Source organism: Hemitrygon akajei, chromosome 13 (assembly GCF_048418815.1).
Source record: "Hemitrygon akajei chromosome 13, sHemAka1.3, whole genome shotgun sequence".
NCBI lineage: Eukaryota > Metazoa > Chordata > Chondrichthyes > Myliobatiformes > Dasyatidae > Hemitrygon > Hemitrygon akajei.
Genome location: NC_133136.1, coordinates 58,545,216 through 58,570,332, shown reverse-complemented (window position 1 = coordinate 58,570,332; position 25,117 = coordinate 58,545,216). Strand labels below are relative to the sequence as shown.

The 25,117-nt window shown below is 41.5% G+C and overlaps 1 protein-coding gene across 3 annotated transcripts in view; it reads right to left on the bottom strand.

Moving 5' to 3' along the window:
• Window positions 1-25,117, bottom strand: part of corin (corin, serine peptidase) — a 199,345-nt gene that overhangs the window by 3,866 nt on the left and 170,362 nt on the right. For all 3 annotated transcript variants that reach the window (XM_073064708.1, XM_073064709.1, XM_073064710.1), the window contains exons 17-20: window positions 20,331-20,453; window positions 16,170-16,219; window positions 12,907-13,078; window positions 10,928-11,199 (exon numbers count right to left, since the gene is read on the bottom strand). In XM_073064708.1, the coding sequence (XP_072920809.1) occupies window positions 10,928-11,199; window positions 12,907-13,078; window positions 16,170-16,219; window positions 20,331-20,453 (617 nt within the window). The remainder of the gene's footprint in view (window positions 1-10,927; window positions 11,200-12,906; window positions 13,079-16,169; window positions 16,220-20,330; window positions 20,454-25,117) is intronic.

Below are 25,117 nucleotides of genomic sequence, written 5' to 3'. Positions count from 1 at the left end.
CCATTTGAAGATGTAGTAGTGCTAGACAGTTTGTGAACCCTGCAGAATTTTCTCTATTTCTGTATAAATATGACCTAAAATGTGATCAGATCTTTTTGCAAGTCTTAAAACTAAATACGGAGATCTCATTTCTTCAGCAGTTTGAACGGGGCACGACAGCACAAGCGCGTGAAGGTCGGCCTCTGAGGCAGCAGGAGGGTTTAAAAAGCGAACAGATTGAGAGGGGGTAGGTCATTTCTTAGGCAGTTTGAATGGGGCACAACAGTGCAAGCGTGTGAAGGTCGGCCTCTGAGGCAGCAGGAGAGTTTAAAATGCGAGCAGATTAACGGAGCGGGAGACAGAGTAGGAAGCCTTTGGCTTGAGAGGCTTCGGTGAGCAGAGGCTGAGGATGAACTTGCTCCCAGTCAGGTAAGGCTGGGTAAGCTCCTTTAATTAATCTAATTAGCTTAGAAGTAGGTCTTTTTTTTCCCCTTGGCGAATCGGCCCGGACAGACGGAGGAACAGCAGGGCCCACACAGCTAACGGTATGAGCTAATGGTTTAAAAAGTTTGTGTGTTTGGTGAGGTAAGTGGGTGAGTAGACTTATTTTTCCTTGTTTCATTCCAGTAGAATTAGGTAGCAGGTTAGTGCTTTGTTCAGGGTGTCAGATGTGGGAATCCTGGGAGACCTCCAGCCTCCCTGATGGCCACAACTGTGCCAGGTGCACCGAGATGCAGATCCTCAGGGACTGTGTTAGGGATCTGGAGCTGCAGCTTGATGACCTACAGCTTGTTAGGAAAAGTGAAGAGGTGATAGTCAGGAGTTACAGGGGAGGTAGTCATCCCTAGGCTACAGGGTCAGAAAACTAGGTGACTGTCAGGAGAGGAAAGGGAAATGTCCAGATAGTGGAGAGCGCCCCTGTGGCTGCTCCCCTCAGCAATAAGTATATCGTTTTGGATGCTGTTGAGGGGGATGACTTGACGGGACAGCCATGGTGACCGGGTCTCTGGCACTGAGCCTGGCGCTGTTGTGCAGGAGGGAAGGAGGGAGAAGAGGAATGTGGTAGTCATAGGGGATTCCATAGTCAGGGGAACAGACAGGAGATTCTGTGAGCCTGATAGAGATACCTGCACGGTGTGTTGCCTCCCAGGTGCCAGGGTACGGGATGTCTCAGATTGGGTCCAGAATATTCTGAAGGGAGAGGGTGAGCAGCCAGCTGTCTTGGTACATGTTGGTACCAATGACATAGATAGGAAAAGGGAGGAGGTCCTGAAGAGAGATTTCCGGGAGTTAGGAAGGAAGCTAAGAAGCAGGACCTCCAGGGTAGTAATCTCAGGATTGCTACCTGTGCCATGTGCTAGCGAGGGCAAAAATAGAAGGATCAGGCAGATAAATGTGTGGCTGAGAGACGGGGGCAGGGCTTCAGATTCTTGGATCATTGGGATCTCTTCTGGGGGAAGTATGACCTGTTCAAAAAGGACAGTTACACCTGAACCCGAAGGGGACCAATATCCTGGTGGGAAGGTTTAATAGAGCTGTTAGGGAGGGTTTAAACTAATTTGGCAGGGGGATGGGAACTGGAAAGATAGAGCGGAGGAGGGGGAAAACAAATCTAAAATAGTGAGCAGTAAAGATGTCAGGAAGGACAGGCAGATGATGGGGTAAATTTGCAGCCATTGGGATGAGTTGCAGTGCAATCAAAGCAAAAAGTACCAAATACTGGACTTAAGGTGTTATACTTAAATGCACGCAGCATAAGGAATAAGGTGGATGATCTTGTCGTACAGCAACAGATTGGCAGGTATGATATTGTGGCTATCACTGAGATGTGGTTAAAGGATGCATGTCTCTGGGAGCTGAACGTCCAAGGATACACAGTGTATCGGAAGGATAGGCAGGTAGACAGAGGAGGTGGTGTGGCTTTATTGGTAAGAAATGATATTAAATCGTTAGAAAGAGGTGACATAGGATCGAAAGGTGCAGAATCTTTATGGGTTGAGCTCAGAAATCACAGGGGTAAAAGGACCCTGATGGCAGTTATCTACAGGCCTCCTAACAGCTGCAGTGATGTGGACTACAAATTACAAGAGGAAATAGAAAAGGCTTGCCAGAAGGGCAGTGTAATGATAATTGTGGGGGATTTTAACAAGCGAGTGGATTGGGAAAATCAGGTCAGCACTAGATCTCGAGAGAGAATTTGTAGAATGTCTACGTGATGGCTTTTTAGAACAGCTTGTTGTTGAGCCCACTAGGGGATCGGCTGTACTGGATTGGGTATTGTGTAATGAACCAGAAGTGATTGGAAAGATTGAGGTGAAGGAACCCTTAGGAGGCAGTGATCATAACATGATTGAGCTCACTGTGAAATTTGAGAAAGAGAAGCCGAAATCTGATTTTTTGGTATTTCAGTGGAGTAAAGGAAATTACAGTGGCATGAGAGTGGCCAAAGTCATCTGGAAAGGGACACTAGCGGGAAGGACGGCAGAGCAGCAGTGGTTGGAGTTTATGCGAGAAGTGAGGAAGGTGCAAGACAGATATATTCCAAAAAAAGAAATTTTCAAATGTAAAAAGGATGCAACTGGGCTGACAAGAGAAGTCAAAGTTAAAGCAAAGGAGAGGGCATACAAGGAAGCAAAAATTAGTGGGAAGACAGAGGACTGGGAAATTTTTAAAAGCTTACAAAAGGAAACTAAGAAGGTCATTAAGAGGGAAAAGATGAACTATGAAAGAAAGCTAGCAAATAATATCAAAGAGGATACTAGAAGCTTTTCCAAGTATATAAAGAGTAAAAGACAGGTGAGAGTAGATATAGGAACAATAGAAAATGATGCTGGAGAAATTGTAATGGGAGATAAGGAGATGGAGGAGGAACTGAATGAGTATTTTGCATCAGTCTTCACTGAGGAAGACATCAGCAGTATACTGGACACTCAAGGGCGTCAAGTGTGCACAGTCACAATTATGACAGAGAAAGTGCTCAGGAAGCTGAATAGTCTAAGGGTAGATAAATCTCCAGGACCAGATGGAATGCACCCTTGTGTTCTGAAGGAAGTAGCTGTGAAGATTGCAGAGGCATTAGCAATGATCTTTCAAAAGTCAATAGATTCTGGCATGGTTCCGGAGAACTGGAAGATTGCAAATGTCACTCCGCTGTTTAAGAAGGGGGCAAGGAAGCAAAATGGAAATTATAGACCTGTTAGCTTGACATCGGTGGTTGGGAAGTTGTTGGAATCAATTGTCTAGGATGAGGTTACGGAGGCTTATAACAAGATAGGCAGAACTCAGCATGGTTTCCTTAAAGGAAAATCCTGCCTGACAAACCTATTGTAATTTTTTGAGGAAATTACAAGTGAGATACAGTGGATGTTGTGTATTTGGATTTTCAGAAGGCCTTTGACAAGGTGCCACACATGATGCTGCTAAACAAGATAAGAGCCCATGGAATTACGGGAAAATTACATACGTGGTTAGAGCATTGGCTGATTGGCAGAACACCGAGTTGGAATAAAGGGATCCCATTCTGGTTGGTTGCTGGTTACCAATGGTGTTCCACGGGTCCGTGTTGGGGATGCTTCTTTTTACGTTGTATATCAACGATTTGGATTATGGAATAGATAGCTTTGTGGCTAAGTTTGCTGATGATACAAAGATAGGTGGAGGGGCTGGTAGTGCTGAGGAAACAGAGAGATTGGGAGAATGGGCAAAGAAGTGGCAAATGAAATACAATGTTGGAAAGTGTATGGTCATGCACTTTGGTAGAAGAAATAAACGGACAGACTATTACTTAAATGGGGAGAGAATTCAAAGTTCTGAGATGCAACGGGACTTGGGAGTCCTCGTGCAGGATACCCTTAAGGTTAACCTCCAGGTTGAGTCGGTGGTGAAGAATGCGAATGCAATGCTGGCATTTATTTCTAGAGGAATAGAGTATAGCAGCAGGAATGTAATGTTGAGGCTCTATAAGACACTGGTAAGACCTCACTTGGAGTACTGTGTGCAGTTTTGGGCTCCTTATTTAAGAAAGGATGTGCTGACATTGGAAAGGGTTCAGAGAAGATTCACTAGAATGATTCTGGGAATGAGAGGGTTAACATATGAGGAACATTTGACCGCTCTTGGACTGTACTCCTTAGAGTTTAGAAGAATGAGGGGAGACCTCATAGAAACATTTTGAATGTTGAAAGGCATGGACAGAGTGGATGTGGCAAAGTTGTTTCCCATGGTGGGGGAGTCTAGTAAGAGAAGACATGACTTGAGGATTGCAGGGTGCCCATTCAAAACAGAGATGCGAAGAAATTTTTTTAGCCAGAGGGTGGTGAATCTATGGAATTTGTTGCCACGGGCGGCAGTGGAGGCCAAGCCATTAAGGCAGAGATTGATAGGTATCTGAGTAGCCAGGGTATCAAAGGTTATGGTGAGAAGGCAGGGGAGTGGGACTAAATGGGAGAATGGATCAGCTCATGATAAAATGGCGGAGCAGACTCGATGGGCCGAATGTCCAACTTCTGCTCCTTTGTCTTATGGTCTAAGACAACAGATTGAATTAAATAAATAACACAAAAACAATTATACTTGTTCATTTATTTATTGAGAAAAATGATACAATATTACATGTATTTGTTGGAAAAAGTATGTGAACCTTTGCTTTCAGTAACTGTTGTGACCCCCTTTGTACAGTAATAACTTCAACCAAACGTTTATGGTAACTGTTGATCAGTTCTGCACATTGGCTTGGAGGAATTTTAAGCCATTCTTTCTTACAAAACTGCTTCAGCCCTGGGATGTTGGTGGGCTTCCTTGCATAAACTGCTTGCTTCAGGTCCTTTCGCAACATTTCTAAAGGATTAGATTCAGGACTTCGACACAGCCATTCCAAAACACAAGTTTTCTTCTTTTTAAACCATTCTGTTGTTGATTTGCTCTTGTCTATTGGATCATTGTCTTGTTGCTAAGCTTCAGGTAATGAACTGCTACCCTGACATTCTCCTGTAAAATATTGTGATACAATTTTGAATTTATTGTTCCCTCAACGATTGCAGCTGTCCAGGCCCTAAGGCAGCAAAGCAGCCCCAAACCATAATACTCCTTCTAGTATGCTTCACAGTTGAGATGCTTCACAGAAGATTGGTGTTAGATGTGTGCTGCCCTTTTTCCACCAAATTCTGCCACATAGTTCAACTTTTGTCTCATCTGTCCACAAAACATAGTACGAGAAGCGTTGTGGAACATCTAGGTGGTCTTTTGCAAATTGGAAATGTGCAGCAATGTTTTTTTTGGAGAGAAGTGGTTTCCTCCATGATGTCCTACCATGAACACCATTCTTGTTCAGTGTTTCTCTTATAGTGGACACATGAACAGAGACTTTAGCAAGTTCTAGAGATTTCTGCAGGTCTTTTGCTGTTACCCTTGGGTTCTTTTTCACCAACTTCAGCATTGCACGTCGTGTTCTTGGTGCGATCTGTGCAGGATGCCCACTCCTAGGGAGAGTAGCAATAGTACTGAGTTTCCTCCATTTGTAGCCCTTTGCTCTTACCGGGACAGATGAACACTCAGGTCTTTAGAAATGCTTTTGTAGCCTTTTCCAGCTTCATGTACCTCTACAGTTCTTCTTCTAAGGTCCTCTGAAAGTTATTTTGATTGAGGCATAGTGCACAAACAGATTTTTCTTTTGAAGAGCAGGCTCTGTCAGGAACCTGATATTGTGTGTGTGCTTTTTTTTTTAAATAGGGCAGGGCACCTCTACAACCCACACGTCCAATCTCATCTCATTGATTGGAACACCTGATTCCAAATAGACTTTGTAGAAAGCATTACCCCAGAGGTTCACATACTTTTTCTAACAAATACATGTAATATTGGATTATTTTTCTCAATAAATAAATGAACAAGTATAATTTTTTTGGTTATTTATTTAATTGGGTTCTCTTTAGTTTTAGGACTTACGTGTATATCTGATCATTTTTGGGACATACTTATGCATAAATAGAGAAAATTCTTTCACCCTCTTTCTAGCACCACTGTATACACTTACTAAAAAAAGTTACAAATAGAAGAGTCTTAAATCAAAGTAAGGAAAAAAATCTGCAGCCTTAAGGTAAATCTGCGGGTCCTATAAAATAATTAGTTTTGTAAAACACCAAACTTAGTTTCTTAAGTAATACAGATCTTGGCACTTTTTCCACTTGATTCAAAATATTCCTGTTTCTTCCCATTAAAGAAATTTACTAATTAACAGGAGATTTGGAATTCTCTCACATATTTGCTTATTGAACATAAATTGCAAGATTAAAACATGATTGTTAAAGCCTAAATAAAATATTGTTTCAACACCAGCTCCTGTTCTGGGTTTTGTGTTTTAGGAAAGAAGTGAAGGCTTTGGTGTAGGTACAGAAGAGAATATTTAGAATTGTTCTGAGGAATTATAATTAGCAGACCAGAAGAACACCATGGACACAAGAGATACTGCAGATGCTGAAAATCCAGTGTAACACACACAAAATGCTATGTATTCTGATGAAGGGCCTCAGCCTGAAACGTAGTCTTGATTCCTCTCCATAAGTGCTGCTTGACCTGTTGAGTTCCTCCAGCTTTTTGTGTGTGTTGCTTAGGAAGACCAAAGTGAGGATTTGCTTAGTGCAAAGAAAATCAACTTGTAGATGGTTTTAAAATATTGGGCTATATATTGGAATGTTGATTGAGAGGGTGAAATTGGATACATATTTACAGCTTATAGAAAAAAAAGTGAAGGAATAAATTGATTGAATTGGCTCTTATAAAAACTGAAAAGATCAAAATGGCACCCTGGAAAGCTGCATGTTAATGTTGTATGAAAATATTAAATTCACTGAGCTTAATCAGTTGTGAAAAAAACCATACTAAATAGTTTAGAAGTTATTTTAAGATTACTTTAAATGGAGGACTTGGCATTAAAAAATGAATATTGTAATTAACATTTTATATTGCTCTAATATAAATGACATTGGTAGGAAAAGGGAGGAGGTCCTGAAAGCTGACTACAGGGAGTTAGGAAGGAAGTTGAGAAGCAGGACCTCAAAGGTAGTAATCTCGGGATTACTGCCTGTGCCACGTGACATTGAGTATAGGAGTAGAATGAGGTGGAGGATAAATGCATGGCTAACGGATTTGTGCAGCGGGCAGGGATTCAGATTTCTGGATCATTGGGACCTCTTCTGGGGCAGCTGTGACCTGTACTAAAAGGATGGGTTGCAATTGAATCTGAGGGGGACCAATAACCTGGCGGGGAGGTTTTCACTAAGGCAGAGACAAGCAATCTCCCAGATGTATGGATGGGCCAAGGACATAGGGTAACAGAGGAAATGAAACAGATTGACATTAGGAAGGAAACGGTGATGAGTAGACTGATGGGACTGAAGGCTGACAAATCCCCAGGTCCAGATGGTCTGCACCCTAGGGTACTAAAGGAGGTAGCCCTGGAAATTTCGGATGCATTGGTAATCATTTTCCAATGTTCCTTAGATTCAGGATCAGTTCCTGAGGATTGGAGAATGGCTAATGTTATCCCACTTTTTAAGAAAGGAGGGAGGGAGAAAACAGAGAACTATCGACCTGTCAGCCTGACATTGGTGGTGGGGAAGATGCTAGAGTCCATTATTAAGGATGAAATAGTGGCATATCTAGATAGCAGTGATAGGATTGGGCCGAGCCAGCATGGATTTACCAAGGGTAAATCATGCTTGACTAATCTGTTGGAGTTTTTTGAGGATGTAACCAGGAAGTTAGATGGGGGAGATCCAGTGGATGTAGTGTACCTCGATTTTCAGAAGGCATTTGATAAGGTCCCACATAGGAGATTGGTGGGTAAAATCAAAGCTCAGGGCATCGGGGGGAAGACATTGACATGGATAGAAAACTGGTTGGCAGATAGAAAGCAAAGGGTAACGGTGAATGGGTGTTTCTCGGAATGGCAGGTGGTGACTAGTGGGATGCCACAGGGCTCGGTATTGGGACCACAGCTGTTTACAATTTACATCAACGATTTGGATGAAGGCATTGAAAATAACATCAGCAAATTTGCTGATGATACTAAGCTGGGTGGCAGTGTGACATGTGATGAGGATGTTAGGAGAATTCAGGGTGACTTGGATAGGCTGGGTGAGTGGGCAGATACTTGGCAGATGACGTTTAATGTGAATAAGTGTGAGGTTATCCACTTTGGGAGTAAGAACAGGAAGGCAGATTATTATCTGAATGGTGTAGACTTAGGTAAGGGAGAAATACAAAGAGATCTAGGAGTCCTTGTTCATCAGTCACTGAAGGTGAATGAGCAAGTGCAGCAGGCAGTGAAGAAGGCTAATGGAATGTTGGCCTTTATTACAAAGGGAATTGAGTACAAGAGCAAGGAAATCCTCTTGCATTTGTACAGAGCCCTGGTGAGACCACACCTGGAGTATTGTGTACAGTTTTGGTCTCCAGGGTTAAGGAAGGACATCCTGGCTGTAGAGGAAGTGCAGCGTAGATTCACGAGGCTAATTCCTGGGATGTCCGGACTGTCTTACGCAGAGAGGTTAGAGAGACTGGGCTTGTACACGCTGGAATTAAGGAGATTGAGAGGGGATCTGATTGAAACATATAAGATTATTAAGGGATTGGACAAGATAGAGGCAGGAAATATGTTCCAGATGCTGGGAGAGTCCAGTACCAGAGGGCATGGTTTGAGAATAAGGGGTAGGTCATTTAGGACAGAGTTAAGGAAGAACTTCTTCTCCCAGAGAGTTGTGGGGGTCTGGAATGCACTGCCTCGGAAGGTAGTGGAGGCCAATTCTCTGGATGCTTTCAAGAAGGAGCTAGATCCAGCATAGGATCTTATGGATAGGGGAATCAAGGGATATGGGGACAAGGCAGGAACCGGGTATTGATAGTAGTTGATCAGCCATGATCTCAAAATGGCGGTGCAGGCTCGAGGGGCCGAATGGTCTACTTCTGCACCTATTGTCTATTGTCTAAGGCTACTGGGGAGAGTTTAAACTAGAATTGCTGGGGGGAGGGAACTGAATTGAAGTGACTGAGGAAAGGGTGGTTGGCTCACAAATAGAGAAAGCTTAGAGACAGTGCGAAAGGGAGGATAGGCAGGTGATAGAGAAAGGACGTGCTCAGACCGATAGTTTGCAATGTGTCTATTTTAATGCAAGGAGTATTATGAACAAAGCGAATGAGCTTAGAGTGTGGATCAGTACTTGGAGATACGATGTGGTGGCCATTACAGAGACTTGGATGGTGCACGGGCAGGAATGGCTACTTCAAGTGCCAGGCTTTAGATGTTACAGAAAGGACAGGGAGGGAAGCAAAAGAGGTGGGGGTGTGGCACTGTTGATCAGAGATAGTGTCACGGCTGCAGAAAAGGAGGAAGTCATGGAGGGATTGTCTAGTCTCTATGGGTAGAAGTTAGGGATAGGAAGGGATCAATAACTCTACTAGTTGTTTTTTATAGACCATCCAATAGTAACAAGGATGTCAAGGAGCAGATAGGAAGACAGATTCTGGAAAGGAGTAATAATAATAGGTTTGTTGTGGTGGGAGATATTAATTTTCCAAATATTGATTGGCATCTCCCTAAAGTGAGGGGTTTAGATAGGGTGGAGTTTGTTAGGTGTGTTCAGGAAGGTTTCTTGACACAATATGTAGATAAGCCTACAAGAGGAGAGGCTATGATTGATCTGGTATTGGGAAATGAATCTGGTCAGGTGTAAGGTCTCTCTGGGAGACAGTAGTCACAATTCTATCTTCTTTACCATAGCATTGGAGAGGGATAGGAACAGACAAGTTAGGAAAATGTTTAATTGGAGTAAGGGGAAATATGAGGCTATCAGGCAGGAACTTGGAAGCATAAATTGGAAACATGTTCTCAGGGATACGTATGGAAGAAATGTGGCAGATGTTCAGGGGATATTTGCGTGGGGTTCTGAATAGATACGTCCCAATGAGACAGGGAAAGGATGGTAGGGTACAAGAACTGTGGTGTACAAAGGCTATTGTAAAACTAGTCAAGAGGAAAAGAAAAGCTTACGAAAGGTTCAAAAATCTAGGAAATTAAGAGATCTATAAGATTAGAAGGAGTTTAAGAATGAAATTAGGAGAGCCAGAAGAGGCCATGAGAAGGCCTTGGCAGACAGAATTAAGGAAAACCCCAAGGTATTCTACAAATATGTGAAGAGCAAGAGGATAAGACATGACAGAATAGGAACAATCAAGTATGATAGTGGAAAAGTGTATATGGAACCGGAGGAGATGGCAAAGGTACTTAATGAATACTTTGCTTCAGTATTCACTACAGAAAAGGATCTTGGTGATTGTAGGGATGACGTGCAGAGGACTGAAAAGCTTGAGCATGTAGATATTAAGGAAGAGGAATGTGCTGGAGCTTTTGGAAAGCATCAAGTTGGATAAGTGACCGAGACCATACGGGATGTACCCCAGGCTACTGTGGGAAGCAAGGGAGGAGATTACTAAGCCCTGTGTGGAATGAACTGCCAGCACAAGAGGCGTATGCAAGCTCGACTTCAATGTTTAAGCGAAGTTTGGATAGCTACATGAATGGAAGGTATGAGTATGGAGGACTATGGTCCCAGAACAGCTCGACGGGAGTAGGTAATTTAAATGGTTTCAGCATGGACTAGATGAGCCAAAGGGGCCGTTTCTATGCTGTACTTTTCTATGACTCGGACAGTGAGCATTTAATATGCTGTAGCGGGACCCACACCCACTGAACTAGTACAATAGACTTCAATGTCTAACTGGAAATACAGCAAATCTAACAATGTAGCTCTTAGAAATATATTCCTCACCTGGAACACCAGCCACGTTATTCAGTTCTGCCATGACAATTGCTTGTCCAACATTCTGATGACTCAGTCAAGAGTAAGTGTTAGTCTCACATTCTCATTAGATAGTATGTAATTACATTTCTTACCATTGCTGCCAGTGGAACCCCACCCTGTGATGGAACAGTATGTATCCAGTTCCACCACTTGGTCCATTCTAGGTAGACAAACAGGTCGAACGTAACTTGTTACATTGATTTCTTCATGGAGCTCCAGCAGACTGATGTCATTAGCATAAGGTGGACTTTCATAGCGTGGATGTATGATAATCTGTTTCACCGTCCGGGTCTGTGTAGATTCAGTTGGGTGTTTCAGATGGTTGATACCAAACACAACTCTCCAGGCAGATGCATCTTTTTGCCTGTGGTGGGTTTACAACAGAGCCAGTTATAAAGAAATGCTAGCTGGCGATTTTAAAGTTAAAACGGTAAATGCTGGGAATATCAGCGGACAAGCAGCATCAGTGGAAAGTGAAATAAAGTTAATTAGCGGCATTAAAGGGTTTCCAAGGTCTGGGGCCCTGCTGCGCCACCTGAACATCATGGACTGTCCCTAACCCTAACACAGGAGAGACAAGGTTACAGAAATAAGAGCTGAAAACCTGGCTATGCAGATTACAGTCCCAGTGCCCTCATACAATGACCACAGAAGAGTGTGTGGAGTCAGTAAGCTTCCATATAATGTGTATGGTTCAAAGAATGCATCAACTACCAATGAATAATGCTAACCAGAAATAGTAATGGAGACACCTAATGGAAAAGATAAATTTGAGAGCTACAATTGTCTAAGCACTTGCTTTGATTTCACTTAGCTCCTTGCTGCCCTGTATGGATGGGGAAGAAAGAATACAAAGCTGCCTAATCTTGGGCATCCACTTTGTTTCCCAGAGAATCAAAGTACTGCCCATCACTAAAAGAGCAGAGATCTGAATGGTACCTCTAGGAACAGGGATTCCTGCTAGTTAGGCCAAGCCGTAATTCAGTGCTAGATCTCAAATGAGCTAAGCAACAGAATTCTGAGAGCAGGGAGTCCTGTTCCTGAAGAATGACTCCTGACATCTTTATTCTGTGATACACTATAATGAAAATCCTATCACTGGGTAGAGTGCAGCACCATACCAGAATTACCATGGAATGCTAACCAAACCTGAGGAAATTCAGGCAAATGATCTTGTCTACCTACCTTTAAGGCCTGAGGTCTTCACTGTCTCTCTGTGTGATGGTTTTGTAATGAATAAAGATCAAATTAAGCATGTTCTGTAGTTGCCCAGTCATTTGTTTGAGGACCACAGTGCATTCCTATTCATTTTAAAGGGAAAACTGTGAACTGACTAGCTTAGCTTTGCGAAAATATTTCCTCTCAGTTATATAAATCAGGCCCTCAAGTTGCAAGGATTTGTTTGCAATCATAGCCAATATTAATGGACGCATTTTGTTGAGCTGCATGGCCTTGGTTGTAGCGAGGACAAGACCTGAAGCTGGGGTGGGGGTCGCCTGCTGGTGCAGTCCAGGAAAGGAGGTGGTGTAACATGGTATCCATTCTCAGTTGGGTGCTGGCCTCTCCCATCAGTTCTGCCCCCCAGTGTTCGATCTATGGAATGACTGGCTGGATTGCGTGCAAGTTTGTCTACGGACTGCCAGGAGCTGCACCATCAATTTGTGGGACGTGTTACTCAGAGACTTGGACTATTTTTTTTTTGTGTGACTGTATATGTGCTCACTATCTTGAATGTGCTGTGCATATTTTGCACCTTGGCCCCAGATTTCATTTGGCTGCATTCATGTTTGGTTGAATGTTAGTTAAACAAATTTGATTTTGATTTGTATTTGAAATAGAAAAGTTGAAATCTGATTGCTTGCTATTTTAAAACTCTTTCATCAATGTGATCAGAATATTTAAAAAGCTATAGGCAGTAAAAATACAGTTCCTGAAGTATGGGAAGGGTTTATATTAAAAATAAGTTAGGAAAAATTTGCAATACACCTGGCTTCATAAAGGCTTTGACTCATTATATTAATTTGTAATGAATCAATTGGTTAGAATTTCAGTTTGATGTTGTCAGACTTACGCTTTAAAGCAATGTGCCACTGTCAAAACCCATTTTCGTCTGATCAGGACACAGCCACAGATATTTTCACCAGCCTCAATCTGCAGGGAGCCCTGCCAGGGCCAGCGGCCTGGGCGACTTGTCCTGCCTCCTAGAACTCTTCTGAGTCGAATTTTTGGCTGCTGACCACAGTCTAGGAAATATAAAATTATTTTATAGTTGGATACATACTTTCAAAATGTACAACTCCACTCAGAATACATTTTTCAATGTCTTGGATCCATTATTTTCTTTGCTTTTCACACTTTCCTTACAACTTTTTTACTCTTCCAATTCATAAAACACTAGTCCTACTGTATAAACAACTTAAATATTATCTACTTTAATCAGCAGTAACTGAATTTGTAAACAGTTTATTAGATCATAAATAATGCTAAACAACCTCTCTGGTCGTAAGAAAACTGATTTTAATTTATGGAATCTTAATTCAGTAACAGAGTTATAATATTCAAATATGAACATACAAATTAAGAAAAGGAGGCAGTACCTAAACTTACTTCACTTTTTAACAAGAAAATAATTAATTTGATAAATACCTCGACTCTACATTCTTGTCTACCAATGGTAACTTTCACCCTCTTGTTTAACAAGTATCTATCTACGTCGGTGTTCATAAAACTCAGTGACTCTGTTTTCAGGAAAATAATTCCATGGGCTCACAACCCTCCGGGGAACAAAATCTCCTTATGTCTTAAAACGGGCAAACCCATAGTTTTGAAGAGCAATCCCTAGATCTCAGTACTTCCATAAGGAAACAACTTCTCTGTAACCACCCATTGAAGCATAACCTGTCTACATTGTAATTAATTTCCCTAGCAATAAATGGCCACAATCTCTCTTAATTATTTGTTATACCTGTATGCTTGCCTTTTGCTATTCATGCACTGGGATGTCCAAATCTATCCATCTAAACACACTTGCAGTCTTTGACCATTTAAACGAGATACTTTATTTTGCCTGCCAAAATGAACAATTATATTGACCACAAAATCCAGACTATAAACTTTGTTATGGTGTAAACCTCACCTGCAGCTGCATCAGTTTAAATAACACTGTTTAACAGAATGAATCAGCCATAGTTCATTTAAACATGTCATAACCTTAGACCAGCAAAACTAATCTGTCATAATGCAGCTGAAAAGTGCTATGTTAGCCGATTGTACAGAGAAATCCAACCACACCTCCTGCAAGAAGACTCCGAATCCTTTAAAGCATATTGGAAGTGACTTGTTGGCTTCCACTTAAGCACATATCCAATGTTCCCTATTCATCTCTTTTTCCTGATCAGTAATTTTGTGGAGTTAATTACCTGGTCTCTTCACAACTTACCCATTATAAATGAAATCAAGCAAGACCTATTATACTATTCTTCAGATAAATGAAAACCATAAATGGTAAATGACAATGTCACATAAAACAAAGGAGCTGGTTGTGGACTACAGGAGGAGTGGAGACAGGCTAGCCCTTATTAACATCAATGGGGAGGGTGAACAACTTTAAGTTCCTCGGCATAAACATCACCTAGGATCTCACGTGGTCTGTACATACAGGCTGTGTGGTGAAAAAGGCACAACGGCACCTCTTTCACCTCAGATGGTTGAAGAAGTTTGGTGTGGGCCCCCAAATCCTAAGAACTTTCTACAGGGGCACAGTTGAGAGCATCCTGACTGGCTACATCACTGCCTGGTATGGGAACTGTACTTCCCTCGATCGCAAGACTCTGCAGAGAGTGGTGCAGACAGCCCAACGCATCTGTAGTTGTGAACTTCCCATGATTCAGGACATTTGCAAAGACAGGTGTGTAAAAAGGGCTTGCAGGATCATTGGGAACCCAAGTCACCCCAACCGCAAACTGTTCCAACTGCTACCATCCGAGAAACACAACCGCAGCATAAAAGCCGGGACCAACAGGCTCCGGGACAGCTTCTTCCACCAGGCCATCAGACTGCTTTACTCATGCAGACACAACTATATTTCTATGTTATATTGACTATCCTGTTGTACATTCTATTTATTATAAATTACTATAAATTGCACATTGCCCATTTAGATGGAGATGTAACGTAAAGATTTTTACTCCTCATGTATATAAAGGATGTAAGTAATAAAGTCAATTCAATCAATACCATCATTTTAAAGCTATACTGTATGCTTACAAATTTCAGAGTTTATATATCATTGAACAGGCAGTATTTTAACTGATGATTTTAAACATGGCATATCCCAAACAGGTGTGAACAAGGTTACAGACACACCAATACAGTAATTGTTAATCACCTTAAGGCATGGTATAATATGTACACATAATGTTCCTCCTCAAAAGCAATTAAATTGCATCTACTCTGATCAGGATCGTAGATTAAACCCTTTTTGATTGTTTTCTTTATCTAGTAGATGACTTAATCATGAACATCTCAATACATTGACCAAAGTAGCAAAAGGTAGATCTAAAATCAACAATTTAAAAACTTTAAGCAAAGTTAAGACACCAACATTAGACTACAACGCCACCTTCAAAACTATAATTCCAAGTAAGTTCATCTCCAAACTCTAGACTTCCTGTTCAACATCTCCTTTTGCAACTGGATCCTGATCAGACTGCAATCAGTAAGGATAGGCAGCATGACTACAGGGAAAATTTACAAGGATTTTGCCAGTAATTGAGCACTTGAATTATAGGGAATTACACCATGCATCCTTCCTCCTCTGTCTCAAGCCCTGCATCAATTTAAAGATATTACTGACAATTGAATTAAGTGGACATATTTACTTTGAAGGTGCTTTGTTTATTTTTACCATGCAGTCAGTAATCGTTTAAATAACGTCTCCACCTCAGCACTTAACGATGTGGAGTCTGGATTTATGTAGAGATTTAACACTAGTTGTTCTGAAAAGTTTGTGTAATATAGTCATATCTTACTTTCAAACCTAAAGCTCCCTAGTTCACTGAAGGTGTAAAGGGATAAGAAAGAGGAGTTTTGGGAAATTTACTATTTAGGTCAGATGTTCCCTTGAGCTTTTGTGACAGTATTATACAGGTTACAAGCACTGATTGGTTCTTCCTTCAATAATTTTCATTAGTTAAGAGAAACCTTCATATATTAACTTTTAATTAGATACCATTACAAAAGATCTAGATTCATCATAAATTAACCTTAATTCTGTACACTTAATTTAATAAACCAGGTGGACAACCAGTATTCAAAAACCTGCATTTTATTTACCTTCTTTGGTGCAATGTAGAGAGATCTTGCTTTTACTTCGACACTCTTCCCTGTTGATATGGGAGAGAAAAAAAACATTTATTGATCAACTTATAGCTTGGTAACAGTGACATTCTTAATTATAAGAGGGAAAAAAATCTAAATTTTTCCCAACTCTGTAGGTTCCACATTTAGGATCCTAGATCCAGAATGGCAATCCAACTCAGTATGAATTGAGTTTCAGAGGTGACATCAATCAAATGAAATGTTAGAGCAGAGAACCATCAACCTTGTTGTGTGTTAAGAAAGCTGATGCTCTTCTGAGGATATTTGCAAATATTTATTTCTTTACCAACACTGGGAAATAGATCATCTCTTTGACATTGCATGTCTTACAACAAGCTTTACTCAATTGACCTTCATATTTCATAACTTTCAGCAATAACTGAACTTCAACAGTAATTCATTGACTGTGCTGAACTTTGGAACACCCTGAAATAATGAGAGGCACTGTGGAAGTGCAAACTTTTAGCATAAACCATCACTTGAATGATGTTCTATTACTGAAATTACAGTCATGATACCATCTCTGGTGAATGCCAATTGGGGTATTGGACAAAAGCTGTATTGGCTGCAAGCAATGCCTTTTACAGAACACATGCTCCAACAGCATGTGTTGGAGCTTTGAGTTCTCAGGAATATTCATCAAACTGCTGAAAAATGACACTAGAGGGGTAGTAATGGGAAATAAAGAAATAAGGATTAGCTGAATATGTACCTTGAGCCAGTCTTACTGTGGAAGACACCAGCAACATGGGAATAAAAGGGCTAATGTATCAGGAGCATTTGTTGGCTCGCTGGAGATTAGAAGAATGAGGAGGGATCTCATTGAAACCTACTGAATATTGGAAGGCCTGGATAGAGTGGACATGGAGAAGATGTTTTCAATCATGGGGAAGTCTAGAACCAGAGGGAACAGGCTTGAATAGAGGGACATCCCATTAGAACAGAGATGAGGAGAAATTTCTTTAGCCAGAGGGTGGTGAATCTGTGAAATTTATTCCCACATTCAGCTGTGGAGACTAAATCATTGGGTATATGCAAAGCAGAGGTTAAGAGGTTCTGATTAGTAAGGGCAACAATAGTTTCAGGGAAGAGGCAAGAGAATATGTTCAAGGGGAAAGTAAATCAGCTTTGATTAAATGACACATGATGTGAATGGTCTAATTCTGCTCCTGTCTTATGGTCCTATAGGAAATTTTACATGTGATATTAACCTGCCCAGCAAACCACTTTCAAAAGTGGGTTAAGCCAGTTGAGAGTAGTTGTGTAGGGGTAACATAATTCATAACCACTGACACCAAGTTGGATTTTTGCCTTAGAGACTGGTTTGATGTGATGATGTTCTAATGCAAAGCTTTTTAGTGCATTTTGTGTGTAGATTTTGGAGTTCAATAAAATGTGTTATGGGTTTCATTAAACATAAAATGCCTCACTTCACTTTATTTGCAAAAACCTACATTGGTGACCACGATGCTCTAGGATGATTCCAGAGTTATAGAACATGTCGGCCAATGAAGTCGCTTTGAACCTGCCGGAGATTTGGGAGCAAAATGCTGTCATTTGGTTCGTACAAGCTGAGGTTCAATCCGCTCTGCGAGAAATCTCCACTGATGACACCAAATTCTACTATGTGGTAGCATCCCTCAGCAACTCCAAGACTGCAAGAGTGGTGAGTCTGCTTGAATGCCTGCCTGAACACGATAAATACCAATCACCGAAAACTCACCTTTCACAGACTTCTGGTCTATTGGAGTTTGAACGCGCCAAACAGTTGCCCTCCTTGCCCGGCAAGGGCAATGGTAAACCTTCAGAGCTAGTGGATCACATGCTGCTTCTCCTGGGAAATCACCATCCTTGTTTTATTTTTAAAGAACTCTTCATGCAGCGAATGCTTGGTCAAGTTCGCATAGCCCTCACTAACGCACCCATGATGGGCACTAAGAAGCTTAGGCTCAACCAGGCAGTGATGCATCATTCCTCATCCTTTCTCTACCTCAATCAGCCCGGCCAGCAAAGCCCTCAACATAAAATGCCCACAGCTGTGAAACAGATGATGCTGCACCTGTGCTCTTACCACGCAAGCTTAGGTGTGAATGCTATAAAACTGCCAACTGCCTTGTAGCTTCGATGGTGATAGTGTATCAGGACATCAGAGGTCTATGAGCACCATGGGTTCCAGCTGCTAGGAGTGTCTACTGTTCATTACAGACTCCCTTTCAGAGCAATGCTTCCTCCGTGACATCAGTGCTCAAGTGAGTGTGCTGCCGACATCTCTGATTGATAAAAAGGCAAAAAACCTCACTGGAGGCCAATAACAGCAGCAAGATCCAGACTTACGGGACATGACTGATGACATTCTGCTTCAGTGGGTGATGTTACACATGGGATTTCGTCCTGGTTGAAGTAGCTAGACCTCTGCTCAGTGCAGATTTCCTGTGTGCCCAAGGACTGGTAGTTGTGGATGTCAAGGACTTTGGGTCATTACCCTGCTCCCCCAGTAAGTTCACTACAACAACTCTGTCAAGCGCATGCACCCAAGCATGTAGGGTAACGCAATTGAGAGAAATGCATATAATTCATAACCACCAACATTGAGTTGGGGTTTTGCTTTAAGAAGCTGGTCTGACATGATGACGTGGTTATGGAAGGATTTTTAGTGCGTTTTCGTGTTTAGGATTTAAAGCTCAATAAATTGTGTTACAGGATTCATCAAACATAAAATGCCTCACTTTGTTGTATTTATGAGAACCTACAATAATAAATAGAGAAAACCCTCTGGCTCGTGAAGATGGTTCTGGCAGACTTGACAAATGAAGTGAATGGAACTCAATAGCCATGAATACAGATCAGTGGCGCACACAGAGGGGTGCTGAGAACATATCAAGGCACTGAAGGTGTCACATTCGACTGAGAGCTTTGACTGCCCTCTGTGCAGTTTTTCATCTCTGAAAATATTCCCAGAACGCTTTCTTCTGCAGCTCTTTTTTAAAAAAAGTAGAATCGATGATGACCAAACAAAAAGGTAAGAGAGAAAAGAAACAGAACAGAAACTCTGGTCAAAGATAGTGCATGCATTCAATGTTGGTATATCAAATAATGAGTGGCAACAAAAACAAAAAGCAAATTAGTAGAGCTGCTGGAAATTTACAGGTAGGTCACCATCCACAGAGGACAGAGTCAAAGTTAACATTATTCCAGCAAGTAAGATAGAGGGATATGGTTGGTATAAGTAGGAGGGATTCATGTTTGGGTGTTTTTGATTTGCTTTTTAGCAGTTCAGCACAACATTGTGGGCTGAATGGCCTGTTCCTGTGCTGTAATGTTCTATGTTCTAGTTCCAGTTTTTATTCAAATTTTCAAATTCAGCAGTAGCATTTTGCTTTTGAATTTTGTCTGCGAATCATCTCTATCAGGAATCCTGGTTCCTTGTCAATGATTAGATATGACCAGTAGGTGGCACTAATGCATCTGAAAGGAACAATTACACATTCAGAAATGTTTTGAGGAACTGACCCTTCAAGCATGAAAATGTGCCTGATATTTTCAGTATACAAGAATTTAGGACTTTCAATCCATTGTGCTAATGCAGCTACTGATTTTTTAGTGAAATGGGTCTTTTCTGAAACTACAGACACGTCGCCAATCAGACCAAAGCAACAGGCATTTGTGAGCTAACATCTCCAACTCTGAATTTTGCCTCAACATCCAGTTGCATGTCTAAGGACAGTATATGTGGGCATTGGGTCATATCGGACCCCAGTGATAACACCACAGACTGATCTGATCTCCTTGCAAACTTTCTCACTGACTGGGATATAAATTAGCAGTCAGTCAGCGTGATGGGGGAATAGAGTAAATCTGGCTTGATTTATGACTTTCCTATTCCCAGTGGCTGTGGGTGGGGCTAACATTGTCAGTAACGATTCCTTCCTGGGCAACAAACAGAATTTTCTGGGAAATTAAAATTAAAGAAGGAACGTGAGCTTCATTCTACTCAAGAATATCTATTCTGTGTATTGAAACAAATTGTTGAACAACTGCATTTTGCTTAAAGATACAGTATTTGCCACTTTGTGCTGTTACCCACCAAAATCCCATAACTTATTTCATAGCTCTTACCCGGTTACTAACAGGGCTTGTAACATGGACATATTTTTACTCCTCCAGTCAGGACTTAAACGTAACCACTTTCTCCATTGCCCATGGTCGTGCTCTGCCATTCTGCGAGTGTCTGCAGGGCCTCTGTCAACAGATCACATGACAGCTGTTACACTAAGAGACACAAATACAATCAAACGAGCAATGATAAGACGCTCAGATAGAGTGGGTAGCCAGCGCCTTTTCCCAGGGCAGTTACGGCTAATACGAGAGGGCAAAATTTTAAATTATGCAGGAAAGTATAGGGGCGATGTCTGTTTTTTTTAACACAGAGTGTGGTAAGTGCATGGGTGAGAGCCAGATACATCAGTGGCATTTAAGAGACTCTTAGATAGGCACATGAATGAAAGAAAAATGAAGCACCATGTGAGAGGGAAAGATTAGACTGATCTTGGAGTAGGTTAAACGACCAGCACAAAATTTTGGGCCTGTGTTGTGCTTAAACTAGGGTTGCAAAGGGTTGGGATCAGGAGTGCCAGAACAGCTAGTGGAGAGGCTGTGGAGACAGATGTTGTTAAGACCTCAGACAAAGTCAGGAATCAAAAGGTTGAGCACGGTGTGACTGAAGTCCTCAGCTGCATACTATTTCAATGCAAGAAGTATTGAAGGAAAGGCATGGAGATGAGCTCAGGGCATGGATCATCACCTGTAATTATTATATCTTACCCATTAGTGAGACTTTGTTGCAGGAGGGGCAGGACTGGCAGCTCAATATTCTGGGGTTCCACTGTACTAGACTTGACAGAGCGAAAGGGATCAAAGGAAGAGGGATAACTTTACCAGTCAGGGAAAATGTTATCCTGTACTCAGTACTTTGATTTGCGAAGGCCAATGTGCCAAAAGCGGTCTTTATGACCCTATCTACCTTTGACGCCACTTTCAATGAATTATGCACATGTATTCCCGATCTCTTTGTCATACTGCATTCCTCAGTGCCCTACTGCTCATTGTGTAAGACCTACCCTGGTTGATCTTCCCTAAGGCTAACACCACAGTGGCAGCCCTATTTCTGCTTCCTTGGTTCTCTCTAGGGCTCTAAAAATGTTTTTCTATGTGAAATAGAGATTTGTTTTCTTCTAACCAGTGCTGTCACCCAAAACTTAACATTACGTGGAGTGAATTTACCGCACTGCTTCATCAGGACAGACTGGACAACTTGACTAATGATGGTGGAACTGAGGAATAAGAAAGGTATGACCACGTTAATGGGGCTATACTACAGATGGCCTAAAAGTCAGAGGGATTTTGAGGAACAAATTTGTAGAGCGATCGGAGACTGTTGCAAGAAACATAAGGTTGTTATAGTAAGTGATTTTAACTTTCCACATATTAATTGGGAGTACCATACTGGGTTGATACATTTCCCATACATGGACTGACTACAGATTGTCAGCATGGCTTCGTGTGTGGTAGATCATCTCTAACCAATCCTATAGAGATTTTTTTTTTGAGTAAGTTACCAGCAAAGTGGATAAAGGCAAGGCAGTGGACTTCAGTGTATGGACGTTGGCAAGACATTTGACAAGGTCCCGCATGGGAGGTTGGTCAAGAAGATTCAGTCACTTGGCATTCAAGATGAGGTAGGAAATTGGATAAGATATTGGCTTTGTGGGAGAAGCCAGAGAGTGGTAGTAGAGGGTTGCCTCTCTGACTGGAGGCCTGTGACAAGTGCTGTGCCACAGGGATTGTTGCTGGGTCTTTTGTTGTTTGTCATCTGTATCAATGATCTGGACGATAATGTGATTATTTGGATCAGCAAATTTGTAGATGACATCAAGAGTGGGGTTGTATTGGACAACAAGGAAGACTTACAGCAGGATCTGAACCAACTAGAAAAATGGGCTGAAAAATGGCTGCTGGAATTTAATACAGTCAAGTGAGAGGTGTTGCCCTTAGGGAAGATCAACCAGGGTAGGTCTTACACAATGAGCAGTAGGGCACTGAGGAATGCAGTATGACAAAGAGATCGGGAATACATGTGCATAATTCATTGAAAGTGGCGTCAAAGGTAGATAGGGTCATAAAGACAGCTTTTGGCACATTGGCCTTCGCAAATCAAAGTATTGAGCACAGGAGATGGGATGTTATGTTGAAGTTGTATAAGACCTTGTTGAGGCCTGATCTGGAGTATTGTCTGCAGTTTTGGTCACCTACCTACAGGAAAGATGTAAATAAGGTCGAAAGACTACAGAGAAAGTATACAAGGATGTTGCTGGGTCTGGAGGCTCTCAGTTATAAGGAATGACTGAATAGATTAGGACTTTATTCCTTACAATATAGAATATTAAGAGTTGATTTGATAAATGTATACAAAATTAAGATTGATATAAATAGGATAAATGAAAGCAGGATTTTTCCATTGAGGTTTGGTGGGACTACAACCACAGGTCATGGGTTAAGGGTGAATGGGGAAAAGTTTAATGGGAACATGAGGGGAAATTTTCTCACTCAGAGAGTCACGGAAGTGTGAAAGCAGCTGCGAGCTCAATTTCAGAGTTTAAGTGGAGTTTGGATAGATCATAAGAACATAAGACAAAGGAGCAGAGGTCGGCTATTTGGCCCATCGAGTCTGCTCCGCCATTTTATCATGAGCTGATCCATTCTCCCATTTAGTCCCACTCCCCTGCCTTCTCACCATAACCTTTGGTACCCTGGCTACTCAGATACCTATCAATCTCTGCCTTAAATATACCTAATGATTTGGCCTCCACTGCCGCCCGTGGCAACAAATTCCACAGATTCACCACCCTCCACCTTCTTCACCATTGACTCAACCTGGAGGTTAACCTTAAGGGTATCCTGTACGGGGACTTCCAAGTCCTGTTGCATCTCAGAACTAGTCCCAGAACTGATAGGTACATGAATGGTAAGGGTGTGGAGGGCTATGATCCCAGTGAGAGTCAGTGATAGCTCGATTGGTTTTAGCATGGACTAGATGGGCTGATGGGCCTGTTTCAGTACTGTACTTTTCTATGACTCTATGTTCTATGTTCGAACAGAGCAGCAAACCATAACTCATTTTAATAAACTACTTTATGACTCATTGCAAAGTGAAGGAAGGATTAAAGAGGTTCTAGAGACCTGACTTCCTTCTATTTTTTAAATCAAGCATGCCATTTTTAACCAAGCAAACAGACACTCAACACACTGTAATAAATTTCAAAAGAGGATGTTCTTTTTAATGGGTACTTGGTAATCAGTGGCATTTAGAAATAAGTGGCAGGAAAGTAATAATGCATATAACAAACACTTCAAATGGCTAGTTAATGCCTTTTTTTAATGATTACCCTTCTATTGTTTGTGGTTACACTGGAAGAACATTCCTTGTAACCTCAGCAGACAGAAATACATCCCTGTGCATAATCATTACCATTTCTATAGCTGTTGCTTGCTTTGTCTCCATGAATTCTGACTATTGTGATTGCAAGACATTACCAGGTACATCTTAATTATTGAAAGAGCTGATTTTTGTCTTGTACTGTTAGGGAAACGTTGGTCCATTTCGATGAAGGCAGATCTAAGGAAAATGCCCTCTTCATTACTTCCCAGTCAAATTGTTTTATTTGCTGCAAGTGGAGGACGCCAATTTCTCAAAGCTGGCAAATGGCAGATTTTTAGAGGTTTGTTCAGTAGTGTAAAGGAGCAAGAGTGACTACGTATTCGGGTAAGATCTCAACTTCATATGATGAATTATATGTTAATGCATGTCATGTGTATCCCAACCACAGTCTTGCAATAATTGATACAGCTGGCATGGTAACAGAAAGATTCCTATTTTAAGAGTAGCACACACAAAATGCTGGAGAAACTCAGCAGGTCAAGCAGTATCTTTGGAGAGGAATAGAGTCCTGATGAAGTGTCTCCACCTGAAATATTGGCTCTTTATTCCTCTCCATTGATGCTGTCTCACCTGCTCATTTCCTCTAGCATTTTTGTGTGTATTCCTCTGGATTTCCATTTCAGCAGAATCTCTTGTGTTTAAGATTACTGCAGGTACTTTCCCCAGTTTTAGGTAATGAAGTCTTTGAGCATTGTCTGACAGCTGGAGCAAACTACAGTGCAAGGGTACAATGGGCTGCAAATACCATGGAAATGCCAAGAAGCATCCTCTGGACCATGGGGAGGGATAGTGATTTATGAGCAAAAGATTACTTTCAAACCACCATGCTTATCCAGAATTCACAGAAATTCCTTCCTAGTTTTTCAAGTATGAGAAAAGTTCACCAAAGACTCTCGCAAATTTCTAAGGCTGTGCGATTGCATCATGATCTGGTGTGGAAGTCCAGTACACAGGTTCACAAGTGGCGTGGAGGGGTATAGACACATCGGGTTCCATCACAGGCACAGCCCTCCCCATCAACAAGGACATCTTCAAGAAGCAGTACCTCAAGAAGGCAGCATCCATCATTAAAGCCCCCCCCCCCCATCAAGCAGAATATACCCTCTCTGTGTTCCCACTATTGGGCAGGAGGTACAGGAGCATAAAACAACCAACAGCTTCTTCCCCTCCATCAAACGATTTCTGTGCAGTCCACGAACCCATGAACTCTACCCCTTTATTTGTCTTTTGCATTCTTTATATATTTTCTAACTTACAGTATTGTTTTAAATTTCTTGCACTGTACTGCTGCTGCAAAACAACAAAATTTCATCACATATCTCAGTGATAATAAACATGATTCTGACTTAAAACTCTAATGGCACTGTTGTAATGAAATGACCTACCATAATGGCATGCATAGAACCTC